The sequence below is a fragment of the Sapajus apella genome, unplaced genomic scaffold (genome assembly GCF_009761245.1).
Source record: "Sapajus apella isolate SASKATOON/1434 unplaced genomic scaffold, GSC_monkey_1.0 scaffold81, whole genome shotgun sequence".
Classification (NCBI taxonomy): Eukaryota; Metazoa; Chordata; class Mammalia; order Primates; family Cebidae; genus Sapajus; species Sapajus apella.
The window spans coordinates 1,842,670-1,869,750 of record NW_022437021.1 but is presented as its reverse complement, the minus strand read 5'-3'; the positions used below and the strand labels follow the sequence as shown (position 1 = coordinate 1,869,750).

The following is a 27,081-nucleotide window of genomic DNA, read 5'->3' as shown; positions in this document are numbered from 1 at the left end:
CATCCAGGTGATGAGTCATCTAAGATGGAGGGTGACAGTAGGAAAAAATGTTAGGGTTTGTCTTCTACCCTCAAGATGGGCCTGAAGAGTATCACCCTGCAGTCGGGCATTTCATCATTTCTCAAAGAACTCCACATAGAACAGTGAATAGTATAATGAGTGACATCAATTTTCATATGCCAAGCTATACACACATATGTTTATAAATAAAAAAATATAAGCTCTTTAGCTCTTATACATTAGCTAATACAGTGTGTGTGTGTGTGTGTGTGTGTGTGTGTGTGTGTGTGTGTGTATGCTCTTATAAAAGATGACAGGACAACCCACCATGGAGATTGTTTGAAAATGCTGGGGATAAATTAGAGAAGGAATAAAATAAGGAAGTACCTTGGAAGAAGCTCATGTTTGATTGTTTTCAGATGCAACAGAGAATTTTCTGCTTCTTCAAATTTAAAAATTTCCACTGTATTCTTGAATTCTGGGTGGTTTACAACAAAGAGATAAACTGTGTCATCTAAAGAATTGAAAGAACAGAGTTAATTTACCACAGGACCTCTGCGCAGACACTGACATTTAAATACCACGGGCAAGGAAAGGTTGAATGTATAAGCTATTAGGTGACCTAACAGATCATTCTTCTCCGTCTTTCCTATTGCTGTCTGTCTGGTGTTATTTCTGATCATTGGTTCCCTGACCTTTAAGAGAGTGTTCCCTACTCCATATACAGAATTCATGCATAATCTGTTTCTAGTTTAATTCAAAAACACAGTTTTTTTAAAATGCAATGATCATAGGTATATGAAAAGATTATGAAAGCTAAACATTCTTTCAGGTGTTAACTGTTCGAAATTTCAAAATGTAGCATAACTTACTATCAGCTCAAGAGGCAAATGAACAACTTGTTTGTACTGAAGAATACAGAAATCATTCATGACTTAATTGTTCTTCTCTTCCTATAAATATGATCTGAATCTCTTTTTCATAGTCATTTGTGAACCATCACACGTTTCTCAACATTGGTAGCTCATTGGCTCTTACCATTGTCTATGAAAGTGCTGATGCCATGTGGATTGAATGAAGCCAAATCAAACCCACGGCTGATTCTTAATTCCCGTGCCCTCGGTTTTTCTTCTTTTAGATCCATCATTAGTATTCCTCCAGGCTTATCTGGTGCAAAGCTGTGGAGTCCTGGGAATTTTAGACCCTTCCAAAACAGTGAAAAATATTAAATACAAAGACTGAAGTGTCTTTACAGACTAACATGGGAACTGTACATGAAGGAGAAATAGAGACTATGGTTACAGTAGTGGTATAAAGCCACAAAAAACTCAAAAAACAGAGAAAGTATAATAGAAAAAATAATAATGGGGAGCTGGAACACTGAAAGCTGAAAATAACTGATTTTGTTGAGTTGATACAGAAGATCAGGGATTTATTCTCTTCAGAGGGTAATCAGAAGGTTGGTGGACAAGGTGATTCCAGGGAGAGCTGAGTGTGGAGCAAAGTGACATCTACATACTGACTGTGGAAAGTTTGTTCTCTGCTAGGTCCCTCTGTCTGGAACAGTGCCTGGCATATAGTCCATCCTTTTCCCACTGATTCAAAATGTCACCTTTATCATGTGCTCGATCTCTTACATATTGGTCTATTTAGGGACTCTCTGTTGTATTCTTTTAATGTCTCATGCCTATTCTTGTGCCAGTATAACACCTTTAAAATTACTACAGCTTTAGGTCAGGCCTGATGGCTCATGCCTATGATCCCAGCACTCTGGGAGGCTGACGTGGCAGGATTGCTCGAGGCCAGGAGTTTGAGACCAGCCTGGGCAACGTAGCTGTTCTCTACTAAAAAAAAAAAAAAAAAAAAAAAAAAAAATAGGTAGGTTTTGTGGTGAGCACATGTAGTCCTAGCTACTTGGCTAAGGTGAAAGGATCTCTTGAGTACAGGAGTTTAGCAGTTCAGCCTGCAGGGAGCTGACTGTACTACCGCACAGCAGCCTGGGCAAATGAGCCAGTCCCTGCTTCTACTGACAGTTTGGTCTTTTTCTTTCCTATCTCAAATTTCTTTTTCTTGTTTTACTGAATCACTAAGAACCCTAGTAGATAACTGAGGGTTATGGTATTGCTGGGTATTTTCTTCCTTTTGGAACATTAATGCAAATGCAGCTAATGCTTCACCACTAAGAATAATGTTTGCTGTAGTTTTGTGGGAATTTTCCTTCTCCTTCTAGTTTGCTTGGAACTTTAGGAATAAGTATCAAATTTTATTAAATGCTTTTTTGGTACTCACTGAGATGATCTACGTCTTTTCTCTTTTAAATCAGTTAATAAATTACCTATCAGTCTATCTAAAAATGTGATTCATCACTGCATTCCTAAGGTAAAGGCTTCTTGGTGATAAATTTTATTTGAATGCACTACCTTATTCAGTTTACTAATATGATGAAGTCATATTTTAAGCAAATTTAAGGGCACAATAAAAAAATCTCACTTTATGTATAAAATTGGATATAAGAGGAAATCTCTCCAGTTAAAAAAATTATCTACAATTGTATACTTTCATGGAAGGCAGGCCGAGTAAATAGAACAAACTGAATTATGCTATTGTTACATGGCAGTGCCACTTCAGTTGTTAATAATCTCTATTCTTTATGAATGTGTCCAAAACCAATAGCATGATTTCCATGCAAAGGAAACACTATCAGATGGTAATAACTAGACATGGTTATGTTGGCATTCCTTATTAAGTATTTTTTTCTCTTTTTATAAATTTATTTTTAATTGTGATAAAATTCACATAACATTCATCACTTTCACCATTTTTAAGTGTACAGTTCAGTGGTGTGAAGTACACTCACATTGTTGTTTACATTTTTTACATTTTATTCTGTGTCATCCAATTATTCATGAAGTGTGACATTAGTTTTGAGGTGACCCTCAACCCATAACTGTAAAATAGGTTGGGTTGGATGAGCTAAAATGATAGGAAGAAGAACAAACAAACCCCTCAATGTAGGAGCTCTTCACTTAGAAGACAGTATACTCTGGGTTATATTAGAGACAATACCAAGTAAATGAAAAACAGCAGCAAACTGGGAATGTTTAAAAAACAAAGTCAAATAACCAAAGAAGGATAACAGAAAAAAAGCAGAAAAAGTTCTATTGACATGGCTATAAGATCTTTGTAACTGTAATATGCCCTCAAGCTAAAATGGCTATAGAGTTATGTGCTTGGAGACCTCATCCTTCCTACTTCAGATTTATTACTATGGGAGCTAGAGAGAAATCTTGAAATAGGTGAATTCTAGATTATAAAAATCTCTAAGAACACATCCTTGCAAAACAACAACAAAAAAACCACAAACAAAAAAAATCAATGCAACTGCCTTCTACTTTATTCAGAATTTTTGCATCTCTACTTCTGAATATTTTGGACTAGTGGTCCCAGTGGTTTTTCCTAAGCCTATTTACACATGTGCAAGCATGTGCTTCTAAACAAACCCAGAATCCTACTATAAATATCACTTTATTCATTCTGCGTTAGCAATTAAATAAAACCTTTCTTTTAAAACCTTATTTTTTAAATTAAATACATATATAGGTGTTTCTGCTAAAGCCCACAGTATTTCTTTATTCCCTCAGTGGTAATAACCAGCTGCTTAGTCTTTCATATAAAAACTGTCAGGAATCTGAAGACTGTTCTCATTCTCATTCTATTCCAAGCTGAGTTCTCTCACCTTTCTCATAAGTCTAACAACTATTTTATTAGTGCGGCGACTCCCTTCTAAGTATCTCCTGGTTTTTCCATATTCCTCCTGACTCTCAGAGCCTGAAAATAATGGATGTTGAGAGGAAACAGAATAATTACAGTCAGGCTTCAGAGTTGGTTACTTCTTCCTCCAGATAAACTAGACCTATGAAGACGCCAAGAATTCCTACATCTGCCCAAGCCAGGGAGGTAGGTAGTCAGAACCTCCTCATCTGACCTCTCATCTGGATTTCCAATTAGAATAGATATTGTTGCAAGTCATTTTCAACACTATTTACAAGCCAATTATTTTTAAAGTCTTTCTATCCTATGGCCAGAAAGGATACCATTTTTCAGCTCACAAGAATCAAGGCAAAGTGAAGGGTGTAAATAAACTCAGTCAATGACTTTCCACTTATGATTGGCTATTCAGGGGAAAAACGAAAGAAAGCAATAGGGCGAGTTTGGTATAATATTTGAAAATAAATAATAATGGCAAGAATATTTGCTTAAAGTTGAATATGTAATAGACAGATGGGTAGATGCTGTCTTTAAAATAGTATGTTAGTATTGAGTATCTACAGTAAGACCTCATTTATCCCTTTTAATAATGCACATTTAAAACACAGATTGCAGCTGGGCATTGTGGCTCACTCCTGTAATCCCAGCACTTTGGGACGCTCAGGTGGGCAGATCACCTGAGGTCAGAAGTTCAAGACCAGCCTGGCCAAAATGGTGAAACCCCATCTCTACTAAAAATACAAGTTAGCTGGGCATGGCAGCGGGTGTCTGTAATCCCAGCTACTCAGGACGCTGAGACGGGAGAATCGTTTGAACCCAGGAGGCAGAGGTTGCGGTGAGCTGAGATGGCACCACTGCACTCCAGCCTGGGCGACCAGAACAAGACTCCATTTCAAAAAATAAATAAATAATGAAAGAAAAAAAAAAACACCACAGGTTGCATTGGAATATTTTAGTGCAGTGCAGTGGGGAAACAAAGAGCACTATCTCAATGGGCAAAGAATCTTCATCTTTATATTTAGAAAAGCTGGATGAAGTTTTCCAAGATCCTGTTTGACCCCTCTTTTCTTCAGAATGCATTTTAGAAAATGAATTTTAAAAGCAACTTACTGTTCTGCAGGCCTCATCAAATACCCTTATATCTCCTCTACTGAATTTGGAGAAGGAAGAAGACACTCACCACACTAAAGAAAGCCAGGCCATTGGGAAGTATGTCAATATCTTCAGAGCCAGCTTCTGTTAAGTTTAAGGAACAGATAAATGTCATGTTCAAGTTCTGTTATTTGTTACATAAAGCATAACTGGGAGTTTGTTTACTTTATCAGAGTGTATGTATCTTTAGGGATGGTTCTGATGTTTTTTTCCAAGGCACCATTCTTTTTAATAAATGTCAGTTTAAACCACTTCCCGAAGTGAACTTCTGACTTTAAATGTTAGATATTTTATGTTTACTCAAATCAAAGTCAAGTTATCACCACATTTCCAGCTATAATACAGGAAAAGTTGACATCTGTACACTCTTACGATAAACATCCAGATGTCCGTATAAAAGTAATTAACATCAGGGGAATATTACTTTCTGAAGGAAGGACTCATAGGCATTTAACCATGCAAATATCCTTGTCCTCTTCTTTGCTCATTCAATCTGAAGCAAACAGACATCTTTCTCATTAACAGAGGTAAAACACCTGGGATTATATATTCCCTCTTTTAAAAACAGTGTCTACTTGTTTTCATAAGCAAAGAAAGCTTTTCCATTTAATCTTTATATTACAGAAAAAACTAGCAAAAGAAAATTAATGAAAAATACCATGCACCTAAGCCAATTGAAGCTTCTAACTCCTGTCTCTGAGGCAGGCTACAATTACTATTGATTGTTTATTGATTTTCTGCAGTACTCTCCACATAGCACAGCAAATAATTAGACATAAGACTTTGCCATCAGTCTCAATGTATAAATTCTACAGACAGATAATAGACCCAAACACAAGAAAAGAAGAATAAAAATGGCTTACATTAAGCCAAACCATGACACATTCTTTGAGTCTACAAAATCCAATCTTTCTCTTTAAGACTTCTCCATAGGATTTCTTCAAGATTATTTCTAGGTTGTCAAAACCAAACAGCATGCATCTATCTATTCAGCCATTTTGGTCTTGATTCATGAGTTTGCATTTAGCCAGTTCCCTCTAGTGTTGCTTGCTCCATCATAGTGCAGAAAAGCAAAACAAAATAAAAATGCCAAGAACTTCACATTGTAAAGATGACCCATCAGCCTGCTCCTCAGAAAGAGATACATAGAAATAAGCTTAAGTGTGGCATAGTGGCAGGGTTCTCAATCTGGGGTCTGTGGAACCTTTTGGGCTTCAAAGTATCTGTGAACCCGCTGAAATGCTATGCAATGCAAAATGTCTTATGTATGCACAGATGAGAACATTTCTGGGAAAAGCGTCCTTGATTTTTATCAGATTCAAAAAAGAGACTGTGATACCCCCAAAAAGGTTAAGAACCGCTAGACTCTTGTTCCATGGTGGTTCTCCACTGGTTATAAGTTAAGAATCATGTATACACAGCACATACACACATATACATATATATACAGATAGAGGGGGGGAAAGAGAGAGAGAATTCTAGTCCAGGTTTTGCTTTTCAGGCCTATTTAATAGAAGCTCAATTAACTAAAATTTATTTTTCCTGAAAATTATTTTAAAAAATTTAATTTTTGGCCGGGCGCGGTGGCTCACACCTGTAACCCCAGCACTATGGGAGGCCGAGGCGGGTGGATCACGAGGTCAAGAGATCGAGACCATCCTGGTCAACATGGTGAAACCCCGTCTCTACTAAAAATACAAAAAAAATTAGCTGGGCGTGGTGGCGCGTGCCTGTAGTCCCAGCTACTCGGGAGGCTGAGGCAGGAGAATTGCCTGAACCTGGGAGGCGGAGGTTGCGGTGAGCCGAGATCGCGCCATTGCACTCTAGCCTGGGTAACAAGAGTGAAACTCCGTCTCAAAAAAAAAAAAAAAAAAATTAATTTTCATATATATAATGCTTACACACATGGAAAAAGAAAAAATACATGGAAAAAATTAACTGGTTATTTGAGTAGTAGATTATGAATGATTTTTATTTTCTTTATACTTTGTTTAAAATTTTCTACAAAAATTGTGCTTTTTAATAATTAAGGAAAGAAAATTCTTTAAAAAAATACATTTATTTCAACCATATTGTAACTTCTGTTTAACTTCATTGCCTAATTCCAATGGAAAAAAAATGTGTCTATCTGTAGACTTTTTTGGAATATTTTCCAGATCTAGTCCCCCGTCATCATTTCTATAGCCACTACTGCAGGAGGGTTGTATCCTCTCATATCACCTCTTTGGAGCAGTCAGTGCTAGAGAAAGTTTTGTTCCTCCAATTTAATAATAATCACTAACATACTTAGGTACACCAAGTACCAGGCTTCTTGTAAATACTCTACATACAATATCTCATATGATTTCATAATGCTAAGAGGCAGTAGGATTATCTTTTATTTTAGAGTGAGAATATGGAGGCTTTGAAAAAGTTAAGCAATTGCTCAAGGTCACAAACTGGGAAGCTGGGACTCAAAGCTTTTGGTTTGACTTAAAAGCAAACAGAAAATATTCAAGCTAGAATTTAATGAATTTTCTCTCTCAGAAACATCCCGATTCCTCTGTAAAGCCACTTCACTTGTAAATTCAATCATGGTCAATCCCATATGTTGTCTTTTTCCTCTGAAGTTTTGCTTCCATGCCTCTCACCAACATCTTTACCAATGAATATCCTGTACTTTTCTTTAAAACCTCTTTCAAAACCCTTTCTTTTTTTGTATTTCAACTTATTTTATTTCAAAACAAATTTAATAAATCCTCACTTTTTTATTCTAGTGATATACATTAATTTCAATATTGCATTCCTGATCTTTATGTAAATATGTGAAAACTTAATACTGTGGACTGATTTGGTGCTATTTGTCATTCTTATTGTATGCTTGACTCTCTCCCTCCCTTTCATGGGTTCTCTCTCTTTCACATTTTTCTTATGGGAAATAGACACAAATCGGGAGAATGGTGTGGTGAACCCTTATGTACGCAGTATTCACCCTCAACAGTTATCAGTTCATGGCCAGTCTTGTTTCCCCTGCAGTCCTACCACTTATCCTCATCCTGTGTTATTTTAAAGCAAATCCCAGGTATCATATTATCTTTAAATATATTTATACAAACCACAATATCATTATTACACCTAAAAATTCACAATAATCCCTCAATATCATCAAATATCTAGTTAGTGTTCAAATGGCCAATTATTTTTAAAAGGTGTAGCTTTAAAGAATTTATAGTTTGTTTAATTCAGAGTCCAGATAAGGTCCCACACAATTCAATTGATTGATGTGTCTCTTATTTCTTTTAATCTACCCCATGTCAGTCCGTTATTGCCTGTGTGCAGGAGGACTTAGCTCCCTGGATGCAATGAGAGCTTTTGGTAGTCAACACTTAGGGAAGCTGGGGGAACCTGGGGAAGGTATCCACTGCATCCACTGCTCAGGGGAATTTGGGGGAGAATTTCCAGGCATAAGGAACAGCATCAGCAAAAACCCATGAATGGCACACACAGCATGCCAAACCCTTTCTTTAGAAAGTCTCCTAGCTTAGCACATCTAATTTTGATTGCTTATTACTTAAGCAGCCATCTGTGTCAGAGATGGCCAAGTGTTCACCAGCATTCATATTCCCCTTCTTCCTTTTTAGCAACAGGCATGAGGTAACATAGCTATAGATAACATTTCCCATCCTTTGTGGCTGATAGATGTGGCCATATGCCTAAGTTTGGGTCAATAGGATGTGAGAATATAATATATATGCAACTACTGGGTAGAAAAAAAAACTATGTAAATTTTCTTTTTACCCCATCCTGCTAGGAAATGGCAACAACCAGAGTTCTGGTCCTCGATGAAGATAGCTGTGTTGCTTCATCAGCCTTCGCCGCTGAATGACCACACGGAACACAGTCATCTTACTGCCCTAGGTCATTTGCTTACCTTAAGACTGATTAAGAGAAAAATAAAAATAAACTTCTCTCTTTTCTAAGCTATTATACCTTTATAACAGCAAGTCATCCTTTATTATACCCAATAGAGTATCCAATATGTAATGTAACATATTATTTTCTACTTTTCTGGTTCACTCATCAAGTATATATATTAATCACCCTGGGAAAAGACACTATATTGGAAAGAGAATTTGCCAAAGTTGCTTAACCTCCTTGAGCCTCAGGTCCTTATGTGTTAGAAAAAGAAAAGATGTATCTATATCTCACAGTAGTTTTTTGTTTTGTTTTCCTTTTCTCCCATCAGTAGACTGTAAAGTACTTGATGGTAAGGGTTACAAACTTTAATGCTTTTTTTCCCCAATCTCCCAAGCAGCAGTTATTGTAAAGGTCTTGACTGCCAGGTGCATAAAATTGTTAGTTACCTCGAGAAAGACAGTCCATTCAAATTTTTGGTTTAGTCCAGAACTCTGAAGGACAGACATTTAGAAAATAAGATTTTTTTTTTTTACTTTTAAGCCTCAAAGTTAACTAGCTCTTCACATTTTAATTTTTAATATGCAGATGTTAATATTATGCCAAATTTGCGGTGCATAAAAGCTTAGTTTCTGTCTGTAAGATAGACTGGGAAGGAATTTTTAGAAAGGATTAAATAGTGAACTTAGTTTCTGCCCCACAGAAGGCATACATACTGTATGATGTGTAGTCACAAACTATGATTGAAACAGAAAAACACAATATGATATGATATAAAGCACCCAAAAGTTGCACATAGTTCACTGCCAATGATGGTAACTGAAGCACTGTAGTGTGTGCATGTGTATGTGTGTGCTCATAGAAATAGAGGACAAGGGGGACGGGGGCTCACCTCTTAGAGGGATTAGTTGGCCTCAAGTACACAGCTACTACTGTTTATACAACAGAAAATAAGAAACAGCCCTCTCTACCATAAGAAGTTGCTGTTGCCTATATAGAAATGTGTGTCCAGCACATTGTTATTCCTTATCATCAAAGACCTGTGAATAAGCAACTGTTGTTAAAGACATATAACCACAAGTTATTATTAACCATTATACATTACTAACATAACATTCAACAAATCTTCATATGGTGTGTGCTAATCATAGGGCAAAAGCAAAAAAGAAAAAAAAAAGCACAATTCTAATTAGATCTAAAAATGTATCCCAAATGTGCTTCTAATCACTCATCCTCTCCGCTCTGTTGCCTTTTGAAGTGCCTCAGAGGCATTAAACACTTCACAAGAGGGGCCATAGGTGACATATTTCCTCATTCTTTCCAATTCCAGACAGCAGCTCACACACATCACAACATAAAGGTCACAAACATAGACAGATGCCTGTTCAGAATACAAATGTTGCTGGGCTTGTTTTTCTCTGAGGAGTGCTCCATCCCACTGAGCTGTAACAGGAATACACTTGGCAGTCTGTCCTGTAACATGGCTGGTTGTGCCCTATTGTCTACTCTGAGACTTGAATTCACAGAAGGTAGGCTTCCCAGGGCCAAGGACTGTTTAATAATGTGACAATTATTAACTCAGCAGCAAAAGTAACCTAAGAGATCACTGGCCCAACCTCCCAACCTTGTCCAACATCTTTTACAGATGCCATCTGGCTTTCCCTGAGTGACCAGTTCTGAGAGGGCTCTTCTTGATCACAGCCGGAGGCAAGATGAAGCTGCTGAGTTACTTGGGGCTCCTGAAATGTCTGCATGTTCCAGCACAGATGTAGTCAATCTGCTGTTTGATATGAGTTTCCCTCCTCCCACTAAGTGTTCGGGCAATTGAAAGAAAGAAGGGAAATTCCAGGACAGCCTACCAGTCGAGCGGAAGGGAGGTAGAACTGGAGAAATACAAAAGTATCAATAAAAAAAAAAGGAGAAAAACACATAGGAAACAGAAGCCTAAGGAATGAAAAACAGATCAACCTGGGAAAGCTGATTAAAAAAAGAGAAAAAGAAAGAGAGGCAAGCAAGGGATCTGCAGAGAAACTCTGAAGGTTGCACTGTCAACTGATGATTTATTTTTGCTAAAAGAGTGCTGAGAACCCTGTGTGGAGTAAATGTGGTTACAACTATGAGGTACTGATTTTATTACTGTTGTCATCTTCAGAGCAATTTAGCAATGGCTGTCAAAACTTTAAACACATATCCTAAAGGAACAATCCCATTGTTAAGGATGTATTCTACAGATACACAAATGCAGCAGCAATGATGTTCACTGATTTGTTCATAGTTGCAAAACACTGTAACAACCAAAAGGTACATTAAAAGGGGACTGGTTAAATAAATCATGGAATGCGAAAATATTAAAAACAACAAAGTAACCACATATGCTGATATGGAAAGCTGCTCACACTGTTTTAGGAATGAAGCAGGTTGTGAAATATTTACACTAAAATTCTATTTGTGAAAAAAAGAGTCAATATATTTGTTTGCATATGCACTGAAACTATCAGGAAAGATAAAAAAAGAAACTTTATCTTTGGGGTTATTTCTATTGAGGGTGCTGAAGAGTCTGCTGAGAGATTTTTATTTTTATTTTATTTACTTTCCATTTTATGTTTTTCTATATTGTTTGCACATACACTATTTAAAGGAACTTTGCACAAAAATCCCGCACAGTTGTTAAAAGGTAACTCTGTGTACAAACATAAGTCTCCAAAACCTAGTATCAAGTACAAAAAACTAGTTTTGAAATATCCTGCTTAATTTGACCCGATTTATGTTTTTAAAAATTATGTACAGTAGTATTCATAAAAAGACAGAAAAAGGCAGAAGGACACTCAAAACTTGTTTAACAATGTTACCTATTCGGAGAGGAGTAGAACATTTCCATGTAACCTGAGTTTTAATTTCTTAAGAATAAAACAAAATATTATATTGTCTCTCCTACCTCTAGAGAAGGATGTTGTTATCAAGGACTAGAAGGGACCCAATGACAGTCTAGTTATTTCCACAGTGTGGCTCTCAGAATAAGATTATAAATAAATGTATCCAGGCTTTTTAAAATCTAAAAACCTTCAGTCTAATCACAAACTCATCATTATAGGTGACAAATACAAAAGCCAACTTTGCCTAAGGTCACACTGCAAGTTTGTGGCAAAATAGACCTAGAAAATAGGGTTTTGTTTTTTTTTTTTTTCATTTTACTTTAGGTATATACTATATCTGGCATTCCTTCCCGTGTTATCCCTTCCCACCCCCCCACTGTCCCTCCCCTACCCCCTCAACTGCTCCTAGCATGTGATGCTCCTCTCCCTGATTCCATGTGTTCTCATTGTTCAACACCCTCCTATGAGTGAGAACATGCAGTGTTTGGTTTTCTGTTCTTATGTCAGTTTGCTGAGAATGATGGTTTCCAGATTCATCCAAGTCCCTACAAAGGACACAAACTCATTGTTTTTCATGGCTGCATAGCATTCCATGGTGTATATTTACCACAAGAAAATAGGTGTTTTGACTTCTAATTCTTTTTGTTTCTGATCATACCATGAACCATGTCTAAGGAAAGCCAATATTGGCTGGGCGTAGTGTCTCATGCCTGTAATCCCAGCACTTTGAGAGGCCAAGTTGGGGGGATTGCTTGAGACCAGGAGTTCAAGACCAGCCTAGACAACATAGCGAGACCCTGTCTCTACAAAAATAAAAAACTAGCCATGAGTGGGGGCATGTGCCTGCAGTCTCAGCTACCTAGAAGGATGAGGCAAGAGGATCGCTTGAGCCCAGGAGGTCAGGGCTGCAGTGAGCCAACATCGCGCCACTGCATCCCAGCCTGGGTGACAGAATGAGGTCACCTCTCAAAAAAAAAAAAAAAGAATTAAAAAATTTTTAAAAAGGGAAGCCAATATTTATTGTTCATTGATAATTTAACAATAGTTACTGTAAGTCTGGTATGTACTAGGGACATGTACTTAATAGTAGGTGATAAAGTGTAAAAGACAGCAAAGCATGGACTTTACCTCGGAGAAAAACTGCAAACATGCCAGAGAGATCCTCAGTGTTGGTGAATAATCTGGACAGATCCCTCCCTATCTATAGAAAAACTGGGGCTTGCTCTTAGGAGCCCCTCCTCAAAGACTCAGGTGGCACAGTACATCCTACATAAAGCCAACGTGAGAGGGAAAACCCCCTCTGCAGTCATAGCTTAGAAGATAAAATAAAAACAAGTTTTTTCAACACGTATTGTGAATTGTCGGTACATCAGTCCGTTCTCACACTGCTAATAAAGGCATATCTGAGACTGGGTAATTTATAAAGGAAAGAGGTTTACTTGACTCACAGTTTTGTGTGGCTGGGAGGCCTCAGGAAACTTACAATCTTGCTGGAAGGGGAAGAAAACACATCCTTCTTCACATGGTGGCAGCAAGGGGAAGTGCCAAGCAAAAGGGGGAAAAGCCCCTTACAAACCATCAGATCTCATGAGAATTCACTCCCTATCATGAGAACAGCATCACAGGGTAACCACCCCCATGATTCAATGACCTCTCACTTGGTCCGTCCCACGACACGTGGGGATTATGGGAACTACAATTCAAGATGAGGTTTAGATGGGGACACAACCAAACCATATCAGTCAGTTATGTATTAGCCATAAGATCAGATCCTGGTTATAGAGTAGTGAGCAGGGTAAACGCCGTCACTGCCTACATGGAGCTTCCTTCACTAGCTGACCACGAGGCTCACAGAACACAGACTGTAGTGGCCATACCTGACAAATAATACACTTATTTGTCAGGTATACACTTGACAAAGAAGTCAAAGAAGTTCATTCAGAGAAGTCACAAAACAAGCAAGAAATCAAATGCTAAACATAGAATTACACACACAAAAAGAATAATTTACAGTGAGGGCAAGAAAAAATAAATACACAGTGCATGAGATCAAAAGAGATTGTTAATCTAATGTGGTTTATCCACTGAAAAACAGTAATTGCATGCTAAAATACCATTAATAAGTGTCTTAATGTTGGTGGCCAAAAAAATGCAATGCGTCCAACAAGTATTTTCACATACATACCAATTCCTTTAATCAGGTGGCAGTTTGGAAGGTCTACAGATTCTACTTCTCCGGAGGCTTTTAGTCGATATCTGTTACCAAAAAAAAAAAAAAAAAAAAAAAAAATCTATTTGTTTATGTATTCCCTGCTTCTTTTCAGAAAGGGTTTAAAGAGGCTTACAGCAATACATAAAACATAGCATAAATCTAAAGGAGACGAAAGAGAAAATAAAAAAACAAAGGTAGGAACATAAATCTGCAGCAGAAATGAAGTTAAAACAAAAATGTCTGTTGCATACTACTGTAAACCCATATGCTGAGGTGAGTTATTTAAAAAAAAAAAAAAAAGCCAATAACTCAACAAATAAAACTTATAATACAAGTTCCTACGCAAATGTAAACACAGAACCAGGTCACATTTCTCATAGTTCTGGTGTTGTGGGAAGAGAGTTCCAGATGTAGAACCAAAAGCCCCGTCTTCCTTTTGAAGAGTCAAACAATGAAAAATGACCATAAGCCTCACACAGAGACTGCAAAGAAGCCAAGAGAAAATGGTATTGCTTAAGACCTGTCACACCAAAGACATCCCACAAATAGTTACTAATAAAAAAGAAAAGAAGGTAACACCTCCATGACAGTGTTTTTTTAAATAAGAATTTGTTTATCTAAGTAGCTTTTGGGGGTACAAGTGGCTTTTGGTTACACAGATGAGTGACAGGCAGTGAATTCTGAGATTTTAGTGTACCCATCCATGACAGCATTTATTGGAGTGGGAAGGTTGGAGAGCACCAACCAGTTTTGTAGCTACTTTAGCAAAACTATTTGCCGTTGTGTATCCAGAAAATTAAAAGGAGGAAATAATGAGAGAATATTGAACTCAATAGGATGTCTTCCCCCTCCCTCTCCCCACGAGAGGGCCAGGAAGCAGTTTGGGGCAATACGTGTGGGATCTATTGTTTTGAAGGCCACATACTATTGGCTTTCCCATCTCCTCTCACATTTTTTCACCTTCTCTGTTCTCTAGAGCCATAAATAATAAAAATAGCACCTTGTAGAAGCTTTACATTTTTCAGTGGTTCCCACATACCATATATTTAAGAGACAAAATAGCTATTTGCCATGTGTCCTTCTCCTGTGCACATAGCTGACGGCTTCTGAGGTCTAGACACCAGGGAAGGCTTCTAGAGTATGGGGCAGGCTACCAGTTTCTCAGCAAAACAGAAGAAAGCTTAGGCCTAGATAAGCCAGATCTACTCGTAGGTGGTAACAACTACATATTTTGGCAATTCATGTCATACATAAAGTTTCTAATTAAAGGGTTAATCAGTATGTATTTGAAATCATATAACTCAAGTAATATTAAATTTCTTGAAACAATATAGTAATAAGACAAAAAGCATAAATAAATCAATATTTAAATATAAATATAATTCATTAAATATATTAAATACAAGTTTTTTAAATAAAGCATTAAAAAAATACAATAAATCTCACTCCTATGTGTCACAGAAGTGGCTTGAGAGGAAAAAAAACTAGAAAACCAAATACCATATGTTCTCACTTTAAGTGGGAGCTAAATAATAGTGCACATGAACATAAAAATGACAACAGTGGGCTGGGCGCAGTGGCTCACGCCTGTAATCCCAGCACTTTGGGAGGCCAAGGTGGGCAGATAACCTGAAGTCGGGAGTTTGAAACCAAACTGACCAACATAGTGAAACCCTGTCTCTACAAAAAATACAAAAAATTAGCCAGGCATGGTGGCACATGCCTGTAATCCCAGCTACTCGGGAGGCTGAGGCAGGAGAATCACTTGAGCCCAGGAGGCAGAGGTTGCAATGAGCCAAGATCATGCCATTGCACCCAGCCTGGACAATAAGAGTAAAATTCCACCTCAAAAAATAAAACAAAAGATGACAAAGTAGACACTGGAGACTACTAGAAGGGGAAGGGAGGGAGGGGAGTGGACAAGGGCTGAAAAGCTATAGCGTACTCTGCTCACTAGATGGCATCAATTGTTCCCCAAAGCTCAGCATCACACAATATATTCGTGTAACAAAACTGTACATGGACCCCTTGAATCTAAAATAAAATTGAAATTATAAAACAAAGAGAAAGAGAAAAAAAAAGTTTATGTTATTGTGACGATGAGGATGACACTAATGATAATTGTAGGTGGTCAAAGGAAATACACAATAAAAGCAGGTATAATTTACCAGTGTTCCAAGTGATTTACCTAAATGAATTCATTTAATTTTACAAACAACCCTATAAATTAGGTAGCATTATTCCAATTTTAAAGAAGAACGAACTGAAACAGACAAAACAAGTTTCCCAAGGCTCAACTTAGCCAGAAGTGCTGGAAGCAGGGAGGCTTTTGCTCTAAACTACTCAGTACTTTTCTCAGAAAGGAGTGAAGGCATCTGTGTTCCTGGCTTAGCAGTGAAATTGCCATGACCGTTGGCGGGTCAGTTAATCTCTATAGCTGTCAGTCTTCTTTATGGATAAAATAAGGATGAGCCTAAAACACTTCTAAGAGTCTACTAACATTATATGACTCCAGAAATAGATGTAGATACAAAGCAATGGGTTATAGCTGCTGTTTGTACACCAAGTTTTAGTATCATGCATTGATTTGGATATCAATTTTACACAACTTACTACTATGCCTATTTAACTATACAAAAATGGGCATAATGATGTTTTACCATCTAATTTTTTCAAAGATAATCTCTTTGGATTAAATAAAATCTGTTCAAGGTAACACATTCTGATGTGTTTGAAAAGTTTAACATGTGGTTCCTGTTTCAGAGTCAACTTAGGTTTGCAGAAGTAACTGATGCTAAATAAGGCAGGCTTTATCAACTAGTTTTCTTGTACAATATCACGTTTTGATATGCAGCCTACCTGTTATTAACACTGAAGAGTTACATAAGGGCTATGCATAACTTCTACTTAACTAATTTTTTCTTGGCTTTCCTTTTTGATAAAAGAAAATGGGGATTTTTGCCTCTATTGTTTCTGGCCCATCAAGACTTCCAAATTTCTTCAGTAGAAAACTGCCAGACATTTTCCCTGGCAGAACAATCAGTTCCCTGCTTGTCAGTGGACTTCTGTCTTCTGGGTGGCAGGCCCTAGTGGCTAACAAAACTCAAGCCATGCCCACCCCTTCTTCATTTCTCCCTCGCTGCTTCCATTGTAGAGGTGAGCAAAGCAAACATTTGCTTTCCTAGACTCGCCTGTAATGAGGTGTAATCATATGACCCAGGTTTTGGGGAAGGATATTGTGTTCCAGATATAAAGGGGAGACAGGAAAAGAGAGCTAGCTGGCATCATTCAATCTCCCTTCTTCATGATTTGAATGCACACGCAGTGCTGGAGACTGCAGCAGCCATTCTGCATCCTTGAGAAAGATGAAGCTATAAAGTCAATAGGAAGAGACCAAAGAATGAAAATATATGAAGAACCGAGTTCCTTGATATGATCACTGGCTCAATGAACAAGCTCTATATGGGGTCACCTACAGAAGTATTTGTCATGTGAGAAAACTAAATCCCTATTTGAATGAACTACCATTAATTTGATGTATGTTACTTGTGACTGGAAGCAATCCTCACTGGCATCAGATTTAAGAAGTTTGGGGAATATACATATATGTATTTATACACATATTTATCTGAATATAGAGAAAGATAAAAACCTTTTGGATTAGATTAATAAACCTAAAAGTATTCATGTAAAAAAGTACAAGATAAATGATATAAACATATACAAGTGATATATGGGAGGAAGAACATTTTTTTACTTTTGTGGGAGCCTATTTGTTCTCTAACACTGTATGTCCATAACATGCTTATGACTGTGCTAGGTCAGAGATGCATGGCTATTGGCATTCTGCTGTCATGCAGGCACTGGTAATCAATAACAGCATTTTCCCTTTAACCCAGAGCCAGCTTCAAACACACTGTTTCAGCAACCACAACAAGTCTACTAAAATTAGCACCCAAAAGGAAAGCTATTTGCCTTCTCTGTTTTAGGTTCCTTTTGTTTTTCTTTGTTTTCATTTTCATTACAGTTCAGTTATTTATTTTATTATTTCCTCATCACAAACCTATGGTAGGTATAACACAGGAAACAGTATCTGCTGGCTTCCTTCATTGGGGTCACAGTCATTCCTCAAGTGACCCCTGTGGAGTCCAGTGACCAAGGAATCTATGGGTAGAATTCAGGGATCCATGAATTTGGATTGGGGGAAAAATATATCTTTATTTAAACCTCTAACTCAAATTCAGTATTTCCTTTGATGATGAGTGTAGGCAACAAACCACAGTACTATCAGTAGTATTTGTGACTCTGTCACTAGCAGAAATTATAGATATTTTTCTATCCCATTTCAGTTGTAGATAGCTCAAAGTTCCATTTACACTCATCTCTACTTCAAAATATCTGCTGTTAGACATTTACCTACCTCTAGATCCATTTAAGATTTTAATTTAAAAAAGCATATTATATCATAGATTCTAAAATAGTTTGGTAGCAGTATTTAAGTATAATTGGTTTTCTTTGTAATCCTATATATTTTATTTTATCCATTTAAAAATATGATGCTGGGAAGGAATAAAGGCTTCACCAGACTGCCAAAGGGATGTATGGCACAAGGGTTTAAGAAATTTTGCTTGAATTTCATTGTCTTCATAGATGACATTTATTGAACTGTGTGCCTGGGAATGTTTGAAGTGTTCTCATAATCTCACTGTGGAGCAGGTCATACCCCATCCTACAGATTGGAACACCAGGGCACAGAAAAGTGAAATAACTAGCCCAAGGTTTCAGGTAAACAGCAGAGCTATGAATGAATTCAGGCTACCTCTCCACAAAGCATGAACTGTTAATCAACAGTTATTAGCATGAAATCAATCTCAGTTTCTTTCATTCAGGAAACAGCCATACCCATCCAAAGTAGAATGAAACCAGAGATGGCTAGCTGTTATCTGGCCTCATGGCAGGTAGCAGTAAGGGTGCACCATGCTATGGTGCCAATATACCCCTGAGCAAACTGGGAACACAGTGTTACTATCAGGAGTTATTTTGGGTCATACCTCTCTGCTTTTGAATTTACACACAACTACTGGGGCTTTATCTCCTATGTGCAGGCTGTATACAAGCCAGGGCTTTATCTTTTATATATAGACTCGTAAAAACTCTTTGGAATTTACCCCTCAGGCTCTTGTAATACTTGTACTAAGTAACTAAGAATTTGTGCTTAGGCATGTAACCCTAGGGAAAATTTGCTCCACTGGCAGAGAAGCTAGAAGACTGTAGGAGAGGTAGGGAAAAGTGTATTTGGAATCAGGAGACCAGGCAGAGGGGACAGGTTCAGCACTAATTATTAATAATTATCTGTTGAACTAACTAGTTAACCTCTCTAACCTCAGTATTTATAGTTATAATGTAGAAGGGAAGGCCAGGTGCAGGGATCACACTTGTAATCCCAGCACTTTGGGAGGCCAAGGCAGGCGGATCACCTGAGATCAGGAGTTTAAGACCAGCCTGGCCGACATGGCAAAATCCTGTCTCTACCAGAAGTACAAAAATTTGCCAGGTGTGGTGGCAGGCACCTGTAATCCCAGCTACTCAGGAGCCTGAGGTAGGAGAATCTCTTGAACCCGGAAGGCAAATGTCATAGCGAGCCAAGATCATGCCACTGCACTCCAGCCCGGACAAGAGCGAGACTCTGTCTCCAAAAAAAAAAAAAAAAGAAGAAGGGAAGACACCTATGAAGACTGGATGAAGCCATAAAAGTAAAAGAGCTTTCTTTCCAAATGTCAGTAAATGTACATTCTGGTTTAATATAAAGAAATTTGGCAGGGCTCACTAGCTCACATCCATAATCCCAGTGCTTTGGGAAGTTGAGATGGGAGGGTCACTTGCAACCAAGAGTTCCAGATCAGCCTGGACAACATAGCAAGACACAAAATATGTGTTTTTTTAATTAGCCAGGTGTGGTGGTACATGCCTATAGTCCTCACTGCTTAGAAGGCTGAAGCAGGAGGATCCTTTGAGCCCAGGAGTTCTAGGTTACAATGAGCTATGATTGTGCTGCTGCACTCCAGCCAGGGTGACGGAGCAAGACCCTGCCTCAAAAAAAAAAAAAAAAAACATTTTTTAAAAGATAGATTTAAAAAAAAAAAAAAAGAAGTTTTCGCACTTTTGATACACTGACCAGCATACAAGAGTCACCTAATAAATGGTTTAAGAAAAACAAAAAAAAGCCTGCTCCTTCAGAAGTAAAAACAGACCACATAGCTTCTGATGGGAATTGTCATAAAAGGTGCTAGGTAGCAAGCAGAATATTCACATGGGTACACTGGGGATTCCTACCCACTCTTAGGCCTCTGATGTACTCAGCTCTCCTGATTCATCCATGGCTGTGTACCTTGAAACAAGGAACAATTGGCCTGGGAATATCTGTATACTGTTATTTTCTCCTTTATTGCTCAATTAGGGAGGGGTAGAAAAGGTGGGTGTGGAATGCCAGTTACAGTACAGAAGAAGAAAGACAACTTTGATGACATTTATTCCTCTGGGATATCTTTATACTAAAAATTGAAGTGAGGAACCTGGGGAGAGAAATAACTTGACTGCCAAAGTACCATCTCTAAAAACTGAATAATCAAATAGTAGGCACCAGATTAAAGCAAAAATGAAACATAAAGCCTCTGTCCCTTCAACTTCTTCTGAAGAGTCTTTCCTTACAGGGAGGTGGGAACATGACTTTTTGCTTTTTTTTTTTTTTTTTTTTTTTTTGACAGAGTCTTGTTCTGTTGTCCAGACTGGAGTACAGTGGCTCAATCTTGGCTCATTGCAACCTCTGCCTCCCAGGTTCAAGAGATTCTTCTGACTCGGCCTCCCGAGTAGATGGTATTACAGGCATGTGCCACCACACCTGGCTAATTTTTATGTTTTTATTAGAGACAGGGTTTCACCATGTTGGCCAGAATGGTCTCGAACTCCTGACCTCTAGTTATCTGCCCACCTCAGCCTTCCAAAATGCTGGGATTACAGGCATGAGCCACCGCACCCACCTGAACATGCTTCTTTTTAAAATAGACTCTAAGGGTCACCAAACTCTAAACAGAAGTCGCTCAACCATATGATAAAATACAGGGTACCCAGTTAAATTTTGAGACAAACAATGAATGATATTTTAGTATAATTATGTCCCAAATCACATGCTTATGCTAAAAGTATGATATAAGTATTCCATGCTTATACTTAAAAAAAAAAAAAATTATCTATCTGAAATTCAAAGTTAACTGGGTAGCCTATATTTTTCTTTGCTAAATCCAGCAACCCCACCATCTACTCCAACATTCTCATATCAGGCCATTTGGGGCTTCACATATCCCATAATGTTACCACTTTATAAAGTCACTGCCTAATAAAGCGTATCACAATCATATAAAGAAAAGTTGCATCAAACTGTAAAGGAAGCCGAGGGTGGTGGCTCATGCGTGTAATCCTACCACTTTGGGAGGCTGAGGCAGGAGCATCACTTGAAGCCAAGAGTTTGAGATTAGCCTAGGCAACAAAGTGAGACCCTGTCCCTACAAGAAATAAAAATATTAGCACATATCTGTAGTCCCAGCTACTCAGGAGGCTGAGAAGGGAGGACTGCTTGCACCCAGGAGTTTGAGGTTGCAGTGAGCTTTGACTGTACTACTGTACTCTGGCTTGGGTGGCAGAGCATGACCTTGTCTGAAAAAATGAAAACAAAAACCAAACAAACAAAAACCTGTAAATAAATTATCAGGTGCATTCTGTCAATAAGTTTTATTAACTTTTTCTTTTTTTTTAGATTTGCAACTATAACTTTAATATAAAACCTTAAGATTAGTTAGAAGGGGAAAAATTTGACTGTTAATTGAGAAAACTTCCAACTTGCAGAAAAACTGGTGATTTATACATTAATAACAACATAATGAACTTGTGAATATTTGTGGTCTTGCCTTTGAAATGGAGAGCCAGACAATAATACAAAGACATCCAACTCATGAATGTTCTGCAGAGCAGGCCGGGCATTACCTAACGTGAAAATTAAGGTCAATATGTCCATTTCCTACCCACAAGCATTCTTTCCTCAACCCTAACTCCCACCTCAGCCACCACTGTTCCTCTTTGCATTGCTTTATCAGTAGATGAAACTACCACCATGCGACAGTGGGTCTGTCACACAGACTCTGGTAGCACCTTTGACTTCTCCCTCATCCCTGGTGTTCCAGAGTTTGGGTCCCTGTTAGCCCCTGTAACTTACTGCAATACTTTAACCAGTTTCCCCATGTCCACTCTCTATTCTAGTAGTTCTCAACCCTGACTGCTCATTAGAATTATCAGGAGAGTTTTTAAAAATACGACTGCTACTGTCAGCCAGTGTTCTTACATCACTTCCTTATTTATCTATTTATCAGGAAAATCTGAAACGGTGCAGGCATTATTTCATATCATATTTTAGTTATAATGAAAAATCTCCGGTAGGCAGATATCATAGCTTATAAATTACCAACTCGATTTTAATTTAATTATATTTTTTGTAGAGATGGGATCTTGTTATGTTGCCCAGGCCTGTTGCTAATTCCTGGGTTCAAGCAATCCTCCGGCCTAGGCCTCTGACAGCACTGGGATTACAGGTGTGAGCTGTAGATTCTGATCCAGACCAGCTGAATCGGAATCTTTGATGTTGCCACCTAGACACCAGGCCCTCCAGGAGATTCCAACGTAGGGAAAACCATTGCTCTACTTCAATCCACCCTTCCAGGCTTATCTCTATAAAACACAACTAGTTATATTAAGCTCTTGTTGAAAAACAAAACAAACACCACCAATATTTCACTTTTGAAGGAGTATTGAGCCTATCAAAGTAGGGCCCTATTTTCAACTTATATTTAATGGCCTCAAAACCTATCCTTTCCCCCCACCCTACTAGTCTCATCTCTTGACTTTATGCTCCCTTCAAATTGGCCCATTTGCTAGTCTTCCAGCTTCCCACCTTACCCCCTTTGCTCCTGCTGCACTATGTATTTGGCATGCCCCCTTCAGGCCCATATGTGTTGCACCCACCCTTCAAGGTCAAGTCGAATGTCTCTTCCTCCCTCTGGAATTCCACCTCCAGGGGAGGTAGTCTTTCCTCTTTAAGCCTATGGGGTTCTTTTGTGCCTGTCCTTAGGACATCTTAATTTATACATTTACTGTATTTTATTTCTCTCCTCCCCTGTATTAAACTCCATAAGGGTTGTACTCTACTACAGGAGCCTAAGAGAGCACATCACATAGCAGTGCCCAGTATTTCTGGAACTCATTTGCATGAGGCCTATAAAATTTTGGTTGAGGCCAGACAGAACAGCTTATGCAATCCCAGCACTGTGGGAGGCCTAGGCCGAGGATTGCTTGAGCTCAAAAGTTAGGGACCAACCTGGGCAATATAGCAAGACCCCCACCTCTACAAAAAATAAAATATTGGTAATTTATAAACTATTATGTTTACCTACCAGAGATTTTTCATTAAAACTAAAATGCAAGATGGAATAGTGCCTGCACTGTTCAGTATTCTGGCTTCAGGGTTTCCCGGTGAATACACAGGAAGTAACTTAAGAATATTAGCTGAATATTTCAAGTGTCTTTGATCTACAGCTGAAGAGTTTCTCAAACTATGCGGAAAGGGGTGGAGAAGAACTTTATTAAAGACGGAGCTAGTTTGGGCAACAAGGAGAAGCAGCACCAATGACCTGAAATAAATCTTCATAATTAAAGTTTTAATGCATGAGTAGTCGTTTTGTTTTCAAGTTAAAACCCCTAGTTTGGCCCTTGAGTAATTGCAAAGCATTCTTTTGTCAGCCTAAGCAGAAGATAACTTTGTTAGCAGCAAGGGCTTATAAACTTTCAAGAAAGTGTCGCGATTCACTCCAAACTGAGCTGGTTTTTTCACTAGAGGCGGCGAGTGGGGGTTCAACTAGCTGGGGGACAGACAGCAGTCAAAAATTCTCCACCCCGGCCGCAGTGCCGGGTCCCGCAGGAATCCCTTCCCCCAGCCTGCGCCCTCCCCGCACCACGCGGCCACCTCCAGCCTGGGGACCGGCGAGGAGGGGTGCGCGGGAGTCCCACCTACCTGAGTGCCACCAGCCTCTCGCCCAGGAGGGCCAGCGCGATCCCCAGCAAGCCCACAGCCACCAGCCGCCCCATGGCGCGGGAGCCGGGCGCGCCGCCTCGCTCGGGCCTGGCCGGCAGCTCCGTGGGCGGTGCCATCTCTCCGGCTTGGCGGTGCCGCCCGCGCTCCGCCCAGTCCTCGGCTCAGGCCGAGTCCTGCGCCCCGGGCCGCGGAGGCTCCGCCCTGGGCCTGACCCTGGGCTTTGTCTCCACAAACCTATTTCCCCAGTTACCTTCGGGACGGCCCTGACACGCCTTGCTTTAGGCTCCTGAAGTAAAACTTTGAATTCCTTCACATCCTTTCCAAACAACTCATCCGAAACTTCCTAGCAGCCCGCATACCTTTCTCATTTCCCTCGTCTTCAAATACATTTCTCACTCGCTATTCCAATGAAAAATTTCCATAGAAAGCTTATTCTGGGGGATGTAGGGGGTACCCCAAAAGAAGGCGGGGAAGTACTGGGCTGTTGTCTTGTAAATATTTCACATTGGAATCACTACTTTTTATAACAGGATGTAGTTGCAAAGAAATAAACATCCTGTGTCCCTTAATACTTTTTTTTTTTTTTTTTTTTTGATACAGTGTCTCGCTGTGTGCAGTCTGGACCTCCTGGACTCAAGGGATCCTGCAGCCTCGGCCTCTTGAGTAGCTGAGACCGCAGGCACACACCATTACACATAGCTCTGTGTGTGTGTGTGTGTGTGTGTGTGTGTGTGTGTGTGTGTGTGTGTCATCCAAACTCAATGGGAAGAAGTGTAGATTTTTTTCTTTTCCTTTTTTACTGTTAACAACCATAAGATGAAATAATAATTTAAAATACAATTTTAAAAGTATTAAGTGAAACTACCCATTAAGATTGATACCATTACAATAAATGAGTACACCTGAAATAAGTTTTTAGTATTTAATTGCCACCCTACAATATGTAGGCAGAAATGGCCACACTTAACAATTTTCAACAAACATCAGTTTTATAAACAACCAGTAAATAAAAGTAGATGCCAATTTCCCACCTGCCTCTCACCAAAAAGAAAGAAAAAAAAAAAACCAAACCTCTCTACCTCTGTGCCTGTGTAACTCTGCTTCAGTCCTAAGGAATATTGGATTATACTGGATGGTAGAAAGGGAAGTAAAGGGCTGTCCTTTGAAAGCCCGGGAGGCATTACCTTTTTTGTGTTGTGGACCCTTCTGGCAGTGGTAAGCCTGTAGATACCGTCTCAGATAATGTTTATAAATGCTTACAATAAAATGCATGGATTTTCTCCTGTGTGGTTCATGAAAAAAAGAAAGAAAAGAAATAAAATTTTTTAAAAAATGAATAAAATGCATAGATTGCAAAGAAAATCAATGACATTGTAAGGAAAAAAAATAAGAGCAGTCTGAGCTTTGTGAGGTATGCCAAATTTATCAGGCCCAAAATGACATGAGTATGGGACTTAAGTCATGCCCCAACACCCATGCCCAGAACAATTGTCTAAAGTCATTTTGTTGCCGAGTAGCTGTCCCATCCATTATCTTCATATTCCTGGAATTTATGATATCAAGAACAAAGTACAACCAAACCACAGCTTATGTTATTTTAATGTGAAGAATTTAGGAACTGCCTCTTCCTTCCCCTTAAAAACCTATGTGTAACTGCTGCTAATCAGAGTGTATATTTAGGGAAACTTGAATCTGTGCTCCTAGGTTGCAGTACTGAAACTTGGCCCAAATAAATTCTTCTACTTACATTAATTTTGCCTTAGCTTCAAAATTAAAGATCAACAACTGAAATGTAATTGTTAAAATATTTAAAAAATTAATTTGTACCATAGCAATATGGTAAGGTAATGTGTGCAACATTATTTAACATATTAAATAACAAGATCTAGTCACATTCTTTTAAATAATGAGGAATGCAAATGTTTTTTCAAGATACTGGCAACAACTGAAATGAAATAATGAAAATATTATTTCCATTAGTAACAGTGATGAGTACTGCAAATGCTTCTCAGGTTTGACTCCTAGTTTTGTAATTGAAGAAAATGCTAAATTCCACTTGAAATCAAGATTTTTCTTTTCTTATCCAAGGTCATTAATCCCTCTGAACTATCAGTGAACTACTGGGTTAAGAACTCTGACATAGGCGAAGGCTATGGCTGTTTAGATAAGGGTGGAATCTCCTTTCTAGGACTATTTTTGGTGTCAATCATTAAGAGAAAAGCCTCAGATACAAAACCAGAATTTAGTCCAGGCAAGGCAGCTCTTACCTATAATCTCAGCACTTTGAAAGGCCAAGGTGATGGGATCACTTGAGGTGGGGAGTTAGAGAGCATTGTGGGCAACATAGGGAGAACCCATCTCTACAGAAAAAAAAAAAAAAAAAAAAAATTAAAGAATCAGAATTTAGAAGGAAGACCTAAAGCAGAGGGCCCTGGACTATTGCCTGGGCTTCTCTCTTAATCTCTTAGGCCCCAACGGAAGTATATACAACTATGCCTCATGGATTCTGGATTAGGAGCCAGGCTACGGTGTCTTTCCACAGGTTCCACAAAATGGGAAAACCATACAGATGGCAAATAAGGATATTCAGATGTGTCCTATTCTCTATGTCTATTTCCCTTTTGCTATTCCCAATTTTTTTAAAAAGAGAAAAGAGTCATATTCTTTTTTTTTATTATTGTACTTTAGGTTCTGGGGTACATGTGCAGATCATGCAGGATTGTTGCATAGGTACATACATGGCAAGGCGGTTTGCTGCATCCATCCCCCTGTCACCCATATCTGGCATTTCTACCCATATTATCTCTCCCCAAGCTCCCCCCACCCCACCACTGTCCCTCCCTTGCCCCCCCAACATACCCCAGTGTGTGATGCTCCCCTCCCTGTGTCCATGTGTTCTTATTGTTCGATACCGACCTATGAGTGAGAACATGTGGTGTTTGATTTTCTGTTCTTCTGTCAGTTTGCTGAGAATGATGGTTTCCAGATTTATCCATGTCCCTACAAAGGACACAAACTCATTGTCTTTTATGGCTGCATAATATTTC

At 38.7% G+C, this 27,081-nt stretch overlaps 1 protein-coding gene across 2 annotated transcripts in view; it reads right to left on the bottom strand.

Annotated features, from left to right (window-relative positions):
- The window catches only part of PON2 (paraoxonase 2), a 30,878-nt gene extending 6,415 nt beyond the window's left edge, over nucleotides 1–24,463 (bottom strand). For both annotated transcript variants that reach the window (XR_004261182.1, XM_032252903.1), the window contains exons 1-5: nucleotides 24,014–24,463; nucleotides 13,873–13,943; nucleotides 4,949–5,004; nucleotides 1,039–1,204; nucleotides 388–514 (exon numbers count right to left, since the gene is read on the bottom strand). Coding sequence is in view for 1 of the 2 variants with exons in the window: in XM_032252903.1 (XP_032108794.1) it covers nucleotides 388–514; nucleotides 1,039–1,204; nucleotides 4,949–5,004; nucleotides 13,873–13,943; nucleotides 24,014–24,150 (557 nt within the window). In the remaining variant the exon portion in view is untranslated. The remainder of the gene's footprint in view (nucleotides 1–387; nucleotides 515–1,038; nucleotides 1,205–4,948; nucleotides 5,005–13,872; nucleotides 13,944–24,013) is intronic.
- Nucleotides 24,464–27,081: the final 2,618 nt, after the last annotated feature.